At 38.4% G+C, this 19471-nt stretch overlaps 2 protein-coding genes across 3 annotated transcripts in view; one reads left to right on the top strand and one right to left on the bottom strand.

Annotated features, from left to right (window-relative positions):
- KIF4A (kinesin family member 4A) overlaps positions 1 to 19471 on the top strand; it is a 112977-nt gene that overhangs the window by 66671 nt on the left and 26835 nt on the right. For both annotated transcript variants that reach the window (XM_027608432.1, XM_027608431.1), the window contains exons 16-20: positions 4459 to 4562; positions 5757 to 5901; positions 6651 to 6761; positions 14192 to 14275; positions 14777 to 14890. In XM_027608432.1, coding sequence (XP_027464233.1) covers positions 4459 to 4562; positions 5757 to 5901; positions 6651 to 6761; positions 14192 to 14275; positions 14777 to 14890 — 558 coding nt within the window. The remainder of the gene's footprint in view (positions 1 to 4458; positions 4563 to 5756; positions 5902 to 6650; positions 6762 to 14191; positions 14276 to 14776; positions 14891 to 19471) is intronic.
- Positions 913 to 1188, bottom strand: LOC113930862 (60S ribosomal protein L37a-like). Its single transcript, XM_027608434.1, has one exon. The coding sequence runs from the start codon at positions 1186 to 1188 to the stop codon at positions 913 to 915; it is 276 nt and encodes a 91-aa protein (XP_027464235.1).

Genomic DNA, 19471 nt, shown 5'->3' with positions numbered 1-19471 from the left:
TTTTGTTCTAATAACCGTACTGAGATTCTAAGAAAGATAGATCTCTTAGTAGATGGCCTTGGTTATAGTGTGAATTAGGAAGAGACTTATAATGGATATCACTTGACTTGGCAAATGACTAAACTGTTTTTCCTAGTGGTAGTTCTATCTGGCCCTTGCTAATTAATAATCAGGTCTTTAGTGAAAGCCAAGTCTTTGGCTTTCAGGTTATTCCACAGAGTTACCCTTGCTTCAGACCTTATTTTGCATTGTAGCTCAGTGTTTCCCATCCACAAAGTGATGTTGGCTGTGCTGGTAGAGGAAAGGGTGGATTGTTTCCCCGTCTAGCTATATCCTACCACCCTCAGGTCCTATATGCTGGTAATCAAGAAATCCTGATAGTATTCATGCATTTCTACCACAGGCTCCCCTAAAAACAAGAAAAGTGTCTGTCCTAAAGAATTTTCAACGCTTTTTTTCCTTAGGGTAGAGAATTCCCCTTGGATATTCCAAAATAATAGCTGAGTTGCCATTAGAGGTTTTATTTCCTTTTTTTCCCAATAAAAATTAGAAGAATTTTTAATTTCCAAATCCTTTGAGAAAGCAAAACTAATGCAACACAAATTGAAAGATCTAATTAATAAATTTAACAACAAGCCAAAGTAATTTTGTTACATAAATTAACCCATTTATTATAGGCTAGCAGTGTTTCTAACAATATATTTTCTTAAGATTTTATTTATTTATTTGACAGAGAGAGACACAGCGAGAGAGGGAACACAAGCAGGGGGAGTGGGAGAGGGAGAAGCAGGCTTCCTGCAGAGCAGGGCGATCCCAGGACCCTGGGATCATGACCTGAGCCTAAGGCAGACGCTTAACGACTGAGCCACCCAGGTGCCCCATAGGCTAGCAGTGTTTCAAATGGTGGCGCTTCTACTGGTCTTTCAACTCCTTCGGTCTTCTGATGGACTTTACTGTGACAGCAGAAGTTGTGTTGTAGGTCCAGGCGCCACCAGCTATGGTTTTCATGCAGGAGCCACAATGCCAGATCCCCACAGCTCTTCTTTTCATCTTGGTTTTCTCACAGAAGGAACACGTGTACTTGGCATGCTGGCTTATTTCAATCTTCTTCACCATTTTCCTGAGGGAGGCACCATAACAGGTCCCATATTTACCCACGATTCCGACCTTCTTGGTGCATTTAGCCATGTCGCTGCAAACTAGGTCTGAACCCAGAGAGCGGTTTTATTTCCTTTTTCTTATTACAGTCTTTTTTTTTTTTTTTTAAGATTTTATTTATTTATCTGAGAGAGAGAGAATGAGAGAGAGAGAGCACGAGAGGGAAGAGGGTCAGAGGGAGAAGCAGACTCCCCGCCGAGCAGGGAGCCCGATGCGAGACTCGATCCCGGGACTCCAGGATCATGACCCGAGCCGAAGGCAGTCGCTCAACCAACTGAGCCACCCAGGCGCCCTTTATTACAGTCTTGTTTAACATTTCTTACACTTAATTTTTCTTTATGGCAGATGCATGTATATCATTTGTAAAAGCCAAACAGTAAAATAAAAGCAATTCCTGCCCTACTACCTTCTCCCCTGTTGCCTAGGCTTATACTTCAAATTCTTTAAGCTGTTCCTTCTGACACTTACCTTATTTTTGTAAAGAAGATTTGGCAGTATAATACATTAATTTAAAAATTTTAGACATTATTACACATCAAAACTGCAGTGAGATATCACCTCACACCTGTCAGAATGACTAAAATCAAAAACACAAGAAACAACAAGTGTTGGCGAGGATGTGGAAAAAAAGGAAACCTCATGCACTGTTAGTGGGAATGTAGACTGGCACAGCCACTGGGGAAAATAGTATAAAGTTTCCTCAAAAGATTAAAAATAAAATTACCACAGGGTCGCCTGCATGGCATAGTCAGTTAAGTGACCAACTCTTGGTTTCAGCTCAGGTCGTGATCTCAGGGTCCTGGAATCGAACCCCATGTCGGGCTTCCTGCTCAGTGGGGAGCCTGCTTCTCCCTTTCCCTCTGCCTGCCACTCCCCTGCTTGTCAAGTGTCTCTCTCTCTTTCTCTGTCAAGTAAATAAATAAAATATTTTTAAAAAGGAGGGAACAAATTCTTACTGTAAACAGTACCTTTTCATCACATGTAAATCACTCTTTCTAAGAAATAAAGGTAGTTTCTTGTTCTAAGTATTTTTTCTATCACTGAAGAATTGCTGTAGAAAAATTTGAGGAGGTATAGGTTCTGATTAATGAGGATTGCCATGAGTTATAGTAACCCAGGATTCAACTCCCTTTGTGGAGTCAGACAGTTTTGACTAAATGTGGCATATATAATGAAAAGATAATATTTCTCACCCATCCAATTGGTAAAAATTTTGAAGTGTAGTAATATCAAATGTTGGTAAGGGTGCAGGGACACAAGTACTCTACTTAGCTAGCAGGAATGTAAATTGGAATAGCCACTTTAGAGGAAAATTTAGCAGCAGTATCTATTAAGATTAAAAGTGTGTACCCCCATGATTCTGTAATTCCACTTGTTCTTACCCTAGAAAAACCTTGCACATATGCACAGAAGACATGCACAAGAATATTTCATTATGGCAAAAACATGAGTTAGATCTATATGCAATGATATAAATAAATCTCTAAGACTGGAAAAAAGCAAGTTATAGAATAATATATACATATAGTGTAATTCTACTTATCTTTAACACATTTCAATAGGTACACAAATATGTACATGTATATGTATGTATGTATATATTACTTTTGTATCTATTTACATAAATACTGTAGACATTTGACACAATATATTTATGTATTTATTAGCTACACATATTTTTAAGGTATTTACATATATGTGTAAATGTCTAGAAAAAATGTCTGGAAGATCTGAACCAGGCTGATAACAGTGGTTAGTTCTGGGTAGGGGACTGGAATTTTGGAAGAGTAGGGCAGCAGAGGAACTTGCCCTTTATATATATTATCTGGATTATTTTTTACCACAATGTTTCCATGTGTTACTTCCCTAAGTGTGTGTATACACACACACACACACACACACACACACACACACACACACACACATTATTGCTGGTTTAAATATGCAGGGTAACTATAAAGCAATGAGATTGATTTTCACTGGGTACTAGCATGGCCAGGAGATTTTGTGGAAAACAGCTCTTGCCTATTTAGAAAGCTTCTCTCATACAGCCCCACCTAACCTGACTCTTTGTGTCATTTCAATACTGGTCTAAGACCTGCACAGAATCTTCTTGGCTACCAACCACTCATTCAGCCAGTTTCCTTTAATTTTTTGGTTATGAGAACAGGAAGGAATCTATTGGATTTTTCTAATCTTGGAAACTACTAAAATTCATTTTCTGGAATTCATTTCCCAAATGCATGCAGAACTGCACTTGGTATTGAATATATATGTTTGAAAGTTCTGAATATAAGGATGTTTGTGCAGCCCTCTACTATTTACAAAATGTCGTTCCTTTTTTATCTTATTTGATCTTCCCAACAACCCTGTGAGGTAAGTGGTGTTGTTAATTGTTTACATAGATAGGGAAACTCTCGGGGGTCCCCAAGACCATCCCCAGGTTTAACAATTTGCCAGGATGACTCAAAGGACTCAGCATATAGTCATACAGCTATGAGTTATTACAGTAGAAGGATACAAAACGGAATCAGCAAAGGGAAAAGGCAAAGGCTGAAGGAAACCAGATGCAAGCTTCTAAGAGTCTTCTCCCAGTGGAGTAACACAATATGAATTTAATTCCTCTAACAATGGGTTGTGACAACATGTGTGAAATGTTGTCTATCAGGGAAGCTCCCCGGAGTCTAGGAGTCCAGGGATTTTTTTTTAAGTTTTAATTCCAGTTAGTTAACGTACATATAGTTTCAGGTGTACAATATAGTGATTCAACAATTCCATACATCACCCAGTGCCCATCACAGCAAGTGCCCTCCTTAATCCCCATCACCCGTTTCACCTATCCCTCCACCCACCTCCCCTCTGGTAACCATCAGTTTGTTCTCTCTGGTTAAGAGTCTGTTTCTTGGCATAATGAGCCACTCTTATCAAAATGATGGCAACCCTACCAAAACCCACCTGAGCCGAGGACCAATCTTGCAAGCAGCCCTTTTTTAAGAACAGCAATCTCGGGCTACATTAACTCTTTTCTGCATAGAAACTAAGGCTAAAAAGAGATGAAATGACTTCCCTTAAGATATTTAGATATTAAGTGCTGGACTCAAGGTTCAAACCCAGGCTTTTGGATTCCACATAACTTTAATCTCCTTAAATCAAGTACAGATGTTTATAGTGTGCGATTGAAGTGGTAAAATTGAATACATAGTTCCTTAAGCTGTGGAATGTTGAAGTGACTTTCTTTATTTTAAGTGATTTTCTTCCTGTGCCTTTTAATGCTTTCTCTCTGACCTATAACATTTCTAGGATAACATAAAAAATCTAGAATTGGAAGTCATCAATCTGCAAAAGGAAAAAGAAGAATTGGTTCTTGAACTCCAGACAACAAAGAAGGATGTCAACCAAGCCAAGTGAGAATACATCCAATCAGTATTATTTTTCAAGTCCCTACTATGTGTGAGCAGTTATAAAAGGAAATAAAGAAGTAAAAGAGCCATTTCCTGCCCCCCCCCCACAGGATTTACACCTAGTTGTGGAGAGGAGATCTAAACAAAAGAAAAGTTAATTGAGATTTTAAACAGTACCTCATGACGACAGTAAAAGAAAGCCACAACAGCATGTGATTAGTAGCTAGATAAATTTCGTAGGCAGTTAATTGCTTTAAGAGTTCAGAGTCAGGAGATAGCCGGTTAGCCGGGCATGATCAAGAAAGGCTCTATGAGAAGTTAGCATTTGAGCTGGATTTTGAAAGATTATCAGACCTACCAGACAGCTACCATTTCTTTGTCCCTGCACTGATGGCAGATTAGCTTGTCAATAGAATTAATGTTCCAGGCTAGTAAATGAAAAACCAATCTAGCCATCCCTTAGTCAGTTAAGAATAAAATCAAGACGGGGTGCCCGGGGTGGCTCAGTCGGTTAAACATCAGACTCCTAATCTCAGCTCAGGTCTTGATCTCAGGGTCATGAGTTCAAGCCCCACTTTGGGCCCCACGCTGGGCATGGAGCCTACTTAAAAAAAAAAAAAAAGCATAAAGCCAAGACAGATAACTAGAATATCCTACTCTTCCTCAGACCTCTTCCTTACTGGCTATTCTACCTCCTTTTTACTCAGTGACTCTATCTCTGTTGAGTCTCAAGTTCATGTTCTTTTTTTTCTTAAAGATTTTATTTATTTATTTGACAGAGAGAGATAACGAGAGCAGGAACACGAGCAGGGGGAGTGGGAGAGGGAGAAGCAGGCCTCCCGCCGAGAGTAATAATCTCAGACTAGTGTAATAATCATCAGAATTATTCCTTTACAGCTAAACTAAAGTGAAATATCCTCGAAGAACCATCCTTTTAACATAGTGGTAGGGAGTGATGTATTGAGTCAATTGCATTGTTACATACTCAAAAAATTTGTTGTTTTACTCTTTGTTATTGACCTCCCGTTATTGAGACGGTTTTGGTTGTTTGGGTGGTTATTCACTATTTAAAGATGGCTATATGACTGATCACCTATTTTATATATGTCAGGATTGTGAACCTGGGAGTTGAATGCTCTGTCTTTTGAAGTCAGGCTTCACTCTGCTAGTCTTCACTCCTGTAGCATCTGTTTTTAGGTTGAGTGAGCGCCGCCGTAAACGTCTCCAGGACCTAGAGGGTCAAATGGCCGATCTGAAGAAGAAACTGAATGAGCAGTCCAAACTTCTGAAGCTGAAAGAATCCACAGAGCATACCGTTTCCAAATTGAACCAGGAGATACGGGTAATAAACTCTCATCCTTGGGTTTATTTCATTAAAACTTACAAACATAGGTGTTCCATTTAGACTTATACTACAGAGGCATTGTCAGGTGAGAAGGTAGCAGGCAGGGCCATCATTTCAAATGTGTGACTCTCCCCAAATGTCCCTTTTACAGGACATTGTCCTGGTAGTCATCTAGAATCTGAATAACAAAACCCTGCTTGAGCATTCAGAGCTTAATGTTAGAGTCTCAGAAACCAAAGGAGAAAGATACCTCGATATTTTGTGGTGATATCCTGACCACCTTCCATGATTATGTAGAATAATTTTGTAGAGTAGTTGCAAAGTGACAACAGCTGGAAAATATTTTCAGTTATTGAATGTTCGACTTCTGACATCTGCAAAGTGGAGTCACAGGCCACTTTGTACTGGCACCTTTAGAATACACTGGTTGCTAGGTGGATTTGTCCTTGAGGCTTAGTAGATATTTCCTTGAAATTTCATTTATATACAGAGAATTTAGGGCTGGATTTAGCTGTCGGTACTTTTTTTTTTTAAGTTTCTTCAGCATGTTCATTTGTGTAGTCTATACTTGGAAACCCTGTGCAAGCATAGCAAGAGGTATTGCAAGCCTAATCAGAAAATCTGTTGGCAGCCTTCTCAGCTTAGCTCTGGGTTTTCTCTCTTCTTAATAGTTAGTCTATCCATCTGCACATCAGCCTAGAATAAGTGCAGATGACTAATACTTGTACTGGGTTTTGTTTTTACAGGTGATGAAAAGCCAGCGGGTACAGTTAATGCGTCAGATGAAAGAGGATGCTGAGAAGTTTAGACAGTGGAAACAACAAAAAGACAAAGAAGTAATCCAGTTAAAAGAACGAGTAAGTAACTACAACTTTTCAAAGGCCTACCTAATAAACCCTTCTTTGGGCTGACTAACATTAAAGCTTTTCTTCAAACAACTGGTTCTCTCCAAAAAATGTGACACATTCATGAATTTAACAGGTATTTCTTAAACGTCAACCATGTGCCACGTACTACCCACTAGACACCATGGAAAATAGAAAGTTGAGTAGTATATGAGCTCTGCCCTTGAAGAATGTCTTCATCCAAAGGGGAAGGTGAGGCATAAGCATGGTTTTCTCGAATTGAAGGAATAAAGAGATCTGTGCTTTACAAATGGCCTAAAACACCAAGGTAATTGAGAAAGAAAAGCATATTTTCAGTTCAAGTGAAAACATGACAGCTGAACAGGCCTTGAATAATAGGGAGGACTTTGATAGAGACAGGTGCAGGCATTCCAGATAGATGGAACAGCCGGAGCAAAGACACAGAGATAACAACTTTGTAAGCATATTCGAGGAATGATGAATGGTCCTGGTGGGATGAAGGATGGTAGAACATTCCATCAGAAAGATAAAATGAAGCTGGATTGTTAAAGATCTAAGAAGTTTGGGCTTTATTTTGTTAGCAGTGCAAAGATTTTTAAGGTTTTTGAGAAACAAAGTGGTATCAGCCAAGTACTGCTTTAAAAAGATACATCTGAGAGTAATGTGTTTAACAAACTGAAGTATTGAGAAACTGGAGGCCAGAACACAAGTTAAGAACATATTACATCATCCAGAAAGATAGTAAGGGCCTGAATTAGAGTAGTAACAGTATTCTTGGAAAGGACATTGATATGGGGACATTTTTAGAATTGGCCAGAATGTGATGCATTGGGTCAAGAAATGAGGAGAGGTACTTTTCGAATGGTGGCAAGAGGAGCTTTGTGAACACTCTTGGCAAAAGAAACGTAACTAGTGAAATTTATAAAAACAGGCATTGAAAGTCTCTATATGTCCTAAAGGGCATATAGAGAAGAAACTCTATTCAAGGAAATCTACTAAACCTCAGTAAGAAGCAAGGGTCTGTGGCACTCCCCTCACTCCTCAACTTCCAGTCTGTGGCTATGGTTTCTTCTGTTTCATCCCCCATAGCTCCATGTTGCTGAAGTTCTCCTTCAGGCAAGAGCAACCAAGATGGTCTGGGGATCCTTTCTTCTGCCTAGCCCCTATTTGTAGGGCAGAAGCTCTACTCCTGCTACAAAAGGCCAAGAATGCTGGCCTGATTACCCCAACCCATCTAATCGTACGATATAGGTTCCATGTCAGGAGAGGCAAGCCAAGAAAAATAGAGTGTACTGCCCCTGCCCAGTACCCTACTCATAGAACAGAGAAGTCACTCAGGATTGTGGGCTACTATCCCCACTCCCCAGTCTTGAGCAGTGATACAGAGGTTCTGTCGTGGGGGGAGAGGCAAGCCATTGGAACAGCCATAGGAATGCAGCCCTCCCTAAGGGGCTCTCTTTATTTGGGGACAGAGTTTGGGAAAGTTAACACCTAAAGGAGCTGTCAAAAATAATGGAAATTTTGGTGGTGAGCAATTAAGAGACTGGTAGCTCCGCAAGAACAGTAAGTGAAACAATAAACATGTTCGAAGATAATAATGGCTGAAAATTTTCTAAATTTGCTGCAAAAAAATCTACACATCGAAGAAGCTCAATGAACTCCAAAATAAATCCAAAAGGATCCACACCAAGACACATTATGTCAAAATGTTGAAAGACAAAGACAAAAAAACTTGAAAGCAAAATAAAATGACTCATCACATACAAGCAAACCCCAATAAAATTAACAGCTGAATTCTCATCAAAAACAATGGAGGCCAGAAGACAGTGGGACAACATACTCAAAGTGCTGAAGTAAAATACTATCAGCCAAGAATTGTGTAGATAACGAAGCTTTCTTTCAAAAATGAAGACAAGGGACACCTGGGTGGCTCAGTCAGTTAAGCGTCTGCCTTTGGCTCGGGTCGTGATCGAACTCCGCGTCGGCTTCCCTGCTCAGCGGGGAGTCTGTTTCTCCCTCTCCATCTGCCCCTCTGCCTGCTTGTGCTCTCTCACTCTCGCTCTCTCTCAAATAAAATCTTTAAAAAAATAAAGACATTTCATTATAAACAAAAGCTAAGTGATCTTGTTTTTAGCAGACCTACCTTACAAGAAATACTAAAAGAACTTTAGACTGAAAGCAAGTGATACCAGACAGTAATTTGAATCTACACACACGCACACACACAGAAAACACAAAGACTGCCAGTAAAGATATGATGTAGGTAATTCTAAAAGAGAGTATAGTTGTATATTTCTTCTCCCTTCTCTTAACTGATTTAAAAAGCAATTATATAAAATAATGTTTATATAATTGTATTGATGGACCCTATAACATAGAAATGTAATATATTTGACAAAGGAGGTGGCTGGGAGCAAAGTTGTATTTGAGTAAAGAAATGGCATCAGGTGGTAACATGAATCTACAGGAAGAAATGAGGAGAACCAGAAATGGTAAATAAGAACAAATTCTATAAATATATATTTGCTCTTCTTTCATCTCAGCTTATTAAAGAACAAATTATATAAAGTAATAATAATAATGAATTATGTGGTTACATCTAGATATAATTTACATAACAATAATAGCACAAAAAGGGAAGAGAACAGAGCTGTATAGGAATAATGTTTCTATATTTCACTGGAATTAAGTTAATATAAATCTGAAGTAGATTCTGATAAGATGTTTATTATAAGTACGAGGGCAATCATTAAGAAAATAACTCAAGGGGCACCCGGGTGGCTCAGTCATTAAGCGTCTGCCTTCAGCTCAGGTCATGATCCCAGAGTCCTGGGATCGAGCCCCGCGTTGGGCTCCCTGCTCCGCAGGGAGCCTGCTTCTCCCTCTGCCTGCTGCTCCCCCTGCTTGTGCACTTGCTCTCTGTCAAATAAATAAAATATTTTTAAAAAGAAAATAACTCAGAAATAGGGTGAAATAATCATTAAAGGAATCAATATGCTACCCTAAAAAATACTCATACACTTAATGTAAAAGAAAACAGTAAAGAAAGAATGGAAGAACAAAAAAGATATGACATTTAAAAAAAAGTAAACTTGAAAAGATGAATCCAAACATATCAGTAATAACATAATGTGAGTAGATTAAACCATCTACTCAAAAGGTAGAAATTGTCGGGGCGCCTGGGTGGCTCAGTCATTAAGCGTCTGCCTTCGGCTCAGGTCATGATCCCAGGGTCCTGGGATCGAGCCCCGCATTGGGATCCCTGCTCGGCAGGAAGCCTTCTCTCTCTCCCGCTCTCCCTGCTTGTGTTCCCTCTCTCGCTGTGTCTCTCTCTGTCAAATAAATAAATAAAATCTTTAAAAAAAAAAAGTAGAAATTGTCAGATTGAATTAAAAAAAAACAAGATCTATAACAAGATATGCTGTCTACAGAAGGCACATGATGGTTTCAAAGATACAAATAAGTTGAGGGGCGCCTGGGTGGCTCAGTTGGTTAAGCGGCTGCCTTCGGCTCAGGTCATGATCCTGGAGTCCTGGGATCGAGTCCCTCATTGGGCTCCCTGCTCAGCAGGGAGTCTGCTTCTCGCTCTGACCCTCCCCCGTCTCATGTGCTCTCTCTCTCTCTCTCATATAAACAAATAAAATCTTTATAAAAAAAGATACAAATAAGTTGAAAGTAAAAGGTTGGAAAAAGATCTACCATTCAAACACCAACCATAAAAGAGCTGATGTGACTATACAGACAAATTACACTTTAAAACACAAAATATTACTAGAAATAGAAAGGAACATTTTAAAATGATACAAGAGTCAACCCATCAGGAAGCTAACTATTATTAAAAAATATATGGACTTAGCAACAAAGCCTCAAAGTACATGAAGCAAACACTGACAGAAATGAAGGGAGAAATAGACAAATCAATAATAATATTTGGACATTTCAATACCTCACTTTGAAAAATGGATAGAACAACTAGGAACAAGATCTGCAAGGACATCAAAGACTTAATAATACTATAAACCTAACAGACATCTATAGACTACTCCAACAACAGCAGGGTATACAGTCTTCTCAAGTACACGTAGAACATTCTCCAGGATAGACCATATGTTAGGCCATAAAACATACCTCAGTAAGCTTAAAAGGAAAAAAAAATAAGCTTAAAGGAATGAAATAATATAAAGTATATTTTACAACCACAATGGAATGAAATAAATCAATAACATAAAGGAATTTGGGAAATTCACTAATATGAGGAAATTAAACAACATAGTCCTAATTAAATAATGGATCAAAGAAGAAATCACATGGAAATTTTTTGATGAATAAAAACAAAGACATAATATACCAAAATTTGTGGGATGCAGCTAAAGCAGTGTTTAGAGAGAAATTTGTAGTTGTTAATGCCTATATTAAAAATGAATAAAGATCTCAAATCAGTAACCTAGACTTCCACTTTAAGACACAGAAAAAAAAAATGAGCAAACTAAACACAAAGCTAGCAGATGGACAGAAATGTTAAAGGTTAGAGTGGAAATTAATGAAATAGAGAATGGAAAAAATAATAGAGAAAATCAGTGAAACCAAAAATTGGACCTTGGAAATGATCAACAAATACTGACAAATTTTTAGGTAGGCTTAACAAGAAAAAAAGATTCGTTACTAAAATTAGGAATAAACAGGGGATGTCACTACTGGTTTTCAGAATGAAAGGATAATAAGGGCATACTAAGAACAACTGTATGCCAACAAATTAAATAGCCTAAATGAAATGGGAAAATTTTTGGAAAGATAAAAATTATTGAAAGTGACTCAAGAAGAAATAGAAAATCTTTATAGACCCATAACAAGAGATTAATTTACTAGTTTAAAACTTCAGAAAGGGGGTGCCTGAGTGGCTTAGTCCGTTAAGCGTCTGACTTGATTTCGGCTCAGGGTCCTGGGATCAAGCCCTGAGTTGGGCTCCGCACTCAACAGAGAATCTGTGTGAGGATTCTCTCTCCCTGTCCCACGCCCTCTGCCCCTCCCCCTGCACTCTTATGTGCGCTCGCTCTCTTGAATGAATGAATGAATAACTTACCAGAAAGAAAAGCCCTGGCCCAGATGGCTTCACTGGTGAGTTCTATCAGACATTTAAAGAGGAAATAATACCAAATTTTCAGAAACAATTCCAAAAAACAGAAGCAGGGGAAACATTTCCCAGCTCATTCGGTGAGGCCAGTATTTCCTTGATACCAAAACCAAAGACATCCCAAGAAAACTATAGACCAATATCTCTTATGAATATAGAAGTGAAAGTCTTCAACATAATACTAACAAATTGAATCCAGCAACATATAAAAAGAATGATACACCATGACCAAGTAGGGCTCATCTGAAAAAAATGTAAGCCTTCCTTGGGGCACCTGGGTGGCGCAGTCGTTAAGCATCTGCCTTGGGCTCAGGTCATGACCCCAGGGTGCTGGGATTGAGCCCCACATTGGGCTCCCTGCTCGGCGGGAAGCCTGCTTCTCCCTCTCCCACTCCCCCTGCTTGTGTTCCTGCTCTCACTGTGTCTCTCTCTGTGTCAAATAAATAAATAAAATCTTTAAAAAAAAATGTAAGCCTTCCTTAACATCTGAAAGTCAATTGATATATTACACCATATCAGTAGAATAAAGGACAAGAACCACATGATTATCTCAGCAGACAGAAAACGCATTTGACAAAATCCATCACCCTTTCATAATAAAAACACTCAGGAAACTTGGAGTAGAAGGGAACTACCTCAACCTGTTAAAGGGCATTTATGAAAAACCCGCAGCTGACATCATAATAGGGAAAGAAAGAATACTTTCCCCCTAAGATCAGGAACAAGACAAGAATATCCACTCTTGTCACTTTTATTCCACATTGTCCTGAAGGTTCTAGCCAGGACACTTAGGCAAGAAAAATATATAAAAGGCATCCAGATTGGAAAAGAAGAAGCAAAACTCTCTGTTAGCAGGTAACATGATTGTGTATGTATAAAATGCTAGAGAGGGGCGCCTGGGTGGCTCAGTTGGTTAAGCGACTGCCTTCGGCTCAGGTCTTGGTCTCAGGGTCCTGGGATTGAGCCCCGCATCGGGCTCCCTGCTCGGCAGGAAGCCTGCTTCTCCCTTTCCCACTTCCCCTGCCTGTGTACCCTCTCTCGCTGTCTCTCTCTCTGTCAAATAAATACATAAAATCTTTAAAAAATAAAAAAATGCTAGAGAATCTACTAAAAAACTAGGAAAACCGATACATGAGTTCAGCAAGGTTGGAGGATATAAGTTCAATGTACAAAAGTCAGTTGTATTTCTTTACACTAGAAACGAATTTGAAAATGAAGAAAACAATTCCATTTATAATAGCATCAATAAGAATAAAATGCTTAGGAATAAACTTAACAAATGTAAAACTTATACACTAAATTCTATAAAACATCATTGAGTTAATTAAATAAATGGAAAGATAGCCCATGTTCATGGCTGGGAAGACTTAATATTCTTAAGATGGAATACTCCCCCCCCACAAAAAAAAGATGGAATACTTTCCAGATTGATCTACAGATTTAGTACAATCTCAATCAAAATTCCAACTGGCTTATTTGCAGAAATTCACATACTGATCCTAAAATTCATATGGAAATGGAAGTGATCCAGAATAGGCATAACAGTCTTGAAAGAGAAGAATAAGTTTGGAGATGTCACATTTCCTGTTGGCAATACATCCATCACCTCACATAGTTTTTTTCAGTGTGGTGAGAACACAAGATTTAAGATTTAACACTAACCCTAACCCTGACCCTAACACTTAGCAGATTTCAAGTAGTCACTATTACATATTGATCCCCAGAACTTACTCATTTGTACCTTTGGCCAACTTTTCCCTGTTTTCCCCACCCCCAGTTCCTGGTAACCACCATTACTCTCTGGTTCTATGAGTTTGACTTCTGTAGATTCCACATATAAGTGAGATCATACAGTATTTGTCTTTCTTAGTTTGGTTTATTTCAGTTACCATAATGACCTTTAGGTTCATCCATGTTGTCGCAAATGGCAGGATTTCCTTCTTGTTTGTGGCTGAATAATATTCCATTGTATACATATGCCCCATTTTCTTTATCCATTCATCTGTCGACACTTATGTTGTTTCCATATCTTGGTTACTATGAATAATGCTGCAATGAATATGAGAATGAAGATACCTCTTCAAGATACTGATTTCATATTTCATTTCCTTTGAATATACACCCAGTAGTGGGATTGCTAGACTGTATGGTAGTACTATTTTTATTTTTTGAGGAACCTCCATAATGTTTTCCATAATGACTGTTACATTGAAAGACACTTTGGTTATATTATAAGGTTTTATGTTAGCTGGCTGAATCGCAATTAAAAGTCTGACTTTTTTCTTCTCAGGACCGTAAGAGGCAATATGAACTGCTCAAACTTGAAAGAAACTTCCAGAAACAGTCTAATGTGCTCAGACGTAAAACTGAGGAGGTAAGAAAATCCAATCTACTAGTTCACCTTCAGGCTTAGGTGCTGACAAAATAGTATCCCTTAAACGAGCCAGTGTCCTGAGAAACCAGTGATATCAATCTTGACCAGCAATTCCTAAGTCTTAATCCCTGTTTATGTCATGAACTGTGAGCAGATAAAAATCTGAAGAAAATGGTACTGTTCAAATAAGGATTTTTTTTTTCCAATTGGGCTTTCAATTCCTTCCAAAAAAAAAAAAAATACAGAGTAATGTTGAGAAGTGACATTGCCAGACACTTTCAGTCCACAGTACTTCTTTAAAATGTGTACCTCTCCTAGGCTCTAAAGCAGGAGCTGTTCTCCAGTATTATGTGCAAGGAGACTTAAAAGTTGATTCCTATAGGAACTCAAACCCATAGATTTTTTTTCATTTTTCTTTACTAAGAAAGTAAAATGGAAATTAAAACATTTTTTTTTTGGTCAACCTTCAATTCAACATTACTGTGAGCCATTTTTATTTAGGCAGCAGCTGCCAACAAGCGTCTCAAGGATGCTCTCCAAAAACAACAGGAGGTCTCAGATAAGCGGAAAGAGACTCAGAGCCGTGGAATGGAAGGCACTGCAGCTCGAGTGAAGGTATGGACAGCTTGCGCTGCCATTTCTCTTATCTACGCTGGGGATAGGGAAAACGTGGAAAATCTCTTTCTTTTGGTTCAGAATTAAACACTTCAAAATCTGAAGTTCTCCCCGAAAGCCTGATTTCCTAATGATACCTTTGAATACCTTTGAACAGATGTTAAAGACCAAGAGTAGAGAACCCTTTCCATCCCTGCCTCCACTGAAATTCAGTTAATTTTTTTAACAGTTTTACTGAGGTACAACTGACCTACAATAAACTGTACATATTTAAAGTGTACAATTTAATAAGCTTTGACACTGATGCAGTCATGAAATCAGCACCACAATCAAGACAATGTCAATGTCCGTCATGACCAAAACTTACTTTGTACCCCTTGGTAATCCTTTTCTTCCCTCCCCAGTCCACCCCTCTCCTTCTACATCTGCTTTCTGTCACTATAGATTAGTTTTTATTTTCTAGAGTTGTATAAAAAATGAATCATACAGTATGTTTTCTTTTTCTGACTTTCATTCAGCATAATTATATCAAGATTCATCCCTGTGGTTGTGTGTCTCAATACTTCTTTCCTTTTTATTGCTGAATGGCATCCTGTTGTATGGCTGTCCCACAATTCATTTATCCATTCACCTGCTGGTGGACATTTTGTGGTGTTTCCAGTTTTTAGTTATTACAGATATTGTACTGAACATTTATATATACAAGTCTTTGTGTGGATATAGGTTTTTATTTCTTTTGGGTAGGTAACCTAGGAGTGGACTGGCTGGCTCTCTCGTATGGTAGATGTATGTTTTAACTTTTAAGCGACTGCAAAAATTGTTTTCCAAGGTGTTTGTACCTTCCTACTAGCAATTTATGAGTGTTCTTGTTGCTGTACATTCTTAGGAATACTGAGTATGGTCAGTCTTTTAAATCTTAGATATTCTAGTGAATGGGTAGTGGTACCTCATTGTGATTCTAGTTTTCATTTCCCTTATGACTAATGATGTTGAGCATCTTTTCATGTGCTTATTTGCCATACGTATGTTATGTGAAATATCTGTTCAGATCTTCCCCATTTTTTGTTTGTTTGTTTGGTTTGGTTGTTTTTGTTTTTGTTTTTTTTTAGAGAAAGAGAGACAGAGCACAACCAGAGAGGGAGAAGCAGACTCCCCGCTGAGCAGGGAGCCAGACATGAGGCTCGATCCCAGGACCCTGGGATCATGACCTAAGCCAAAGGCAGACGATTAACGACAGAGCCACCCAGGCGCCCTAAATCTTCCCCATTTTTTTTAAAGATTTTATTTATTTATTATTGGAGAGAGAGGCAGAGTGAGAGGGAGAGGGGCTAGATCCCAGGACCCCGAGATCACCACCTGAGCCGAAGGTGGACACTTAACCGATTGAGCCTCCAGGCGCCTCCCCTTCCCCATTTTTTAATTGGGTTGTGTTTTTTTTTTATTACTTTTCAGTTAGAATTCTTTATATATTCTAGATATAGCCAACAAAGGACTTTTATGTTTTATAAATTTCTCCTGGGCTGTAGTTTGCCTTTCCCCTTTTTAACAGTGTCTTTTGAAGACCAAGGCTTTTTAATTTTGATGCCATCCAATTTACTGACTTTTTTTTATGCTTAATGGGTTTTATGCCCTGTTTAAGAAACATTTGCCAAACCCAAGGTCACTAAGATTTCCCTCTAAATTTTCTTCTAGAATTTTTTTTTAAGTTTGAATTTAATTTAATTTTTATTTTTTTATTGTGTTTCAATTAGCCAACATATAATGCATCATTAGTTTTTGATTTAGTGTTCAGCGATTCATTTGTTGCATATAACACCTATTGCTCATCACCACATGTGCCCTCCTTAATACCCATCACCCAGTTACCCCATCCCCCACCTACCTCCTTCTGTAACCCTCAGTTTGGTTCCTGGAGTCCAGAGTCTCTCCGATTTCTTCCCCTTCAGTTTTCCCTCCCTTCCCCTGTGGTCCTCTGCACTATTCCTTATGTTCCACATGTGAGTGAAACCATATAAACCATATAATTTCACTCATATAATTGTCTTTCTCTGCTTGACTTATTTCACTCCGCATAATCCCCTCCAGTTCCATCCATGTTGATGCAAATGGTGGGTATTCATCCTTTCTGATGGCTGAGTAATATTCCATTGTATATATGAACCACATCTTCTTTATCCATTCGTCTGATGAAGGGCATCTCGGCTCCTTCCACAGTTTGGCTATTGTGGACATTGTTGCTATGAACATTGGGGTGCAGGTGCCCCTTATTTTCACTATGTATCTTTGGAGTAAATACCTAGTAGTGCAATTGCTGGGTCATAGGGTAGCTCTATTTTCAACTTTTTGAGGAACCTCCATACTGTTTTCCAGAGTGGCTGTTCCAGCTTGCATTCCCACCAACAGTGTAAGAGGGCTCCCCTTTCTCCACATCCTCGCCAACACTTGTTTCCTGTCTTGTTAATTTTTGCCATTCTAACTGGTGTAAGGTGGTATCTCATTGTGGTTTTGATTTGTATTTCCCTAATGGCTAATGATGATGAACATTTTTTCATGTGTCTGTTAGCCATTTATATGTCTTCTTTGGAAAGGTGTCTGTTCATGTCTTCTGCTCATTTCTTGACTGGATTATTTGTTTTTTGGGTGTTGAGTTTGAGAAGTTCTTTATAGATCTTGGATACCAGCCCTTTATCTGTAGTGTCATTTGCAAATATCTTCTCCCATTCTCTGGGTTGCCTCTTAGTTTTGTTGACTATTTCCTTTGCTGTGCAAAAGCTTTTTATTTTATACAGTTTTAAGCTTTACATTTAAGTCTATGATTCATTTTGACGTGACACCTTTGTCAAAATCAATTGTCCATAAATCAGTTTCTAGATTCTATTCCATTGACCTATCTGTGTACGAATACCAACATGTTTCATTAGACTAGCTTTATAATAAGTTCTGAAATCAGGTAGTATAAGCCCCCCAAAGTTGTTAATTCTCTTTCAAAGTTGTTTTGGGAAAACTAGGTGCTGTGCATTTTCATATAAATTTTAGAATCAGCTTGTTAATTTCCATAAAAAAGTCTACTGGGAGTTTGATTAGGATTACATAGAATCTATATATAAACTTGAGGAGAATTTATATCTTAACAATATTGAGTCTTTTGATTTATGAACACCATGCATCTCTCCATTTATTTAAATCTTTACTCTCAGTAGTGTTTTGGTTTTCAGTATACAGGTGTTGCACATCTTTTGTCAAATATATTCTTAAGTATTTCGTATTTTTATGATATCAGAAATTTTTTTTACTTCAATTTCCAATTGTTTGGACATATTCATTGGCTCTTATAGCTCTTTTGTTTTTTTTTTATTGAAGATTTTATCCATTTATTTGACAGAGAGAGAGGCAGTGAGAGCGGGAACACAAGCAGAGGGAGTGGGAGAGGGAGAAGCAGGCTTCCCCAGCTGAGCAGGGAGCCCGATGTGGGGCTCGATCCAAGGACCCTGGGATCATGACCTGAGCTGAAGGCAGATGCCCAACGACTGAGCCATCCATGCGCCCCCTTTTTTAATTTTTTTAAAGATTTTATTTATTTATTTGACAGAGAGAGAGCACAAGCAGGGGGAGCGGCAGGCAGAGAGAGAAGGAGTGAGAGAAGCAAGCTCCCCACCAAGCAAGGACCCCGAACCCAATGGGGGGCCCAATCCCAGGACCCTGGGATCATGACCTGAGCCAAAGGCAGACACTTAACTGACTGAGCCACCAAGGCACCCCTCTTATAGCTTTTTTATAGAGGCTACATAGTCAATCATGTCATCTGCAAACAGAGACAATTTTATTTACTTATCAGCTCTGTATGCCCCTTTTTTTAACTTGATCTTGTCTTACTACACTTGCTAGAACCTCCAGTAAAATATTTAATTGAGTAGGTGAAAAGAGACATCCTTGCTTTTCTCCCAGTCTTAGGGAGATACCATTCAATCCTTCACCCTCAAATATATTTGGTACAGGTTTCAGTTTATGTCCTTTATCAGTTTGAAGAAGTTCTTGTCTATCCCTAGCTTGCTGAAAGTTTTTATCATGAACGAATGTTGGGGTTTTTTCAGAATCCTATTGAGATGATCTTATGGTTTGTTTTTACTCTGTTAGTATGGCAAATGACATTGATTTTTTTCAACTTTATTAAGGCATATCTGACATACTGTAAGATTTACCTTTTGTAGTATACAATTCTGAGAGTTTTGACAACACATACAGTTGTAGAACCACCATCACAAGCGAGATATAGGATAGTTTTATTGTCCTCCCTAATTCCTCTCTACCTATTTGTGGTCAACTCCTCCCACAACCCTAGCCATTGGCAAACACTGATGTATATTCTGTCATAATTGTTTTCCCTTTGCATCAGTGTCATATAAATAGAAACATATAAAAAAAGAAACATATAGCATGACTTCTTTCACTTAGCATAATGCATTGGAGACTCATTTATAAATGTTGCATGAATCAGTAGTTTCTGCCTTTTTTTTTTTTTTTTTTGCTGAGTTGTATTCCATTGTATGGATATCCCAGAGTTTATCGATTCGCCTATTAAAG

The sequence above is a fragment of the Zalophus californianus genome, chromosome X (assembly GCF_009762305.2).
Source record: "Zalophus californianus isolate mZalCal1 chromosome X, mZalCal1.pri.v2, whole genome shotgun sequence".
Taxonomy (NCBI): Eukaryota; Metazoa; Chordata; class Mammalia; order Carnivora; family Otariidae; genus Zalophus; species Zalophus californianus.
Note: the sequence above shows the minus strand (reverse complement) of the source record. Positions and strands in the feature narration are given on the sequence as shown.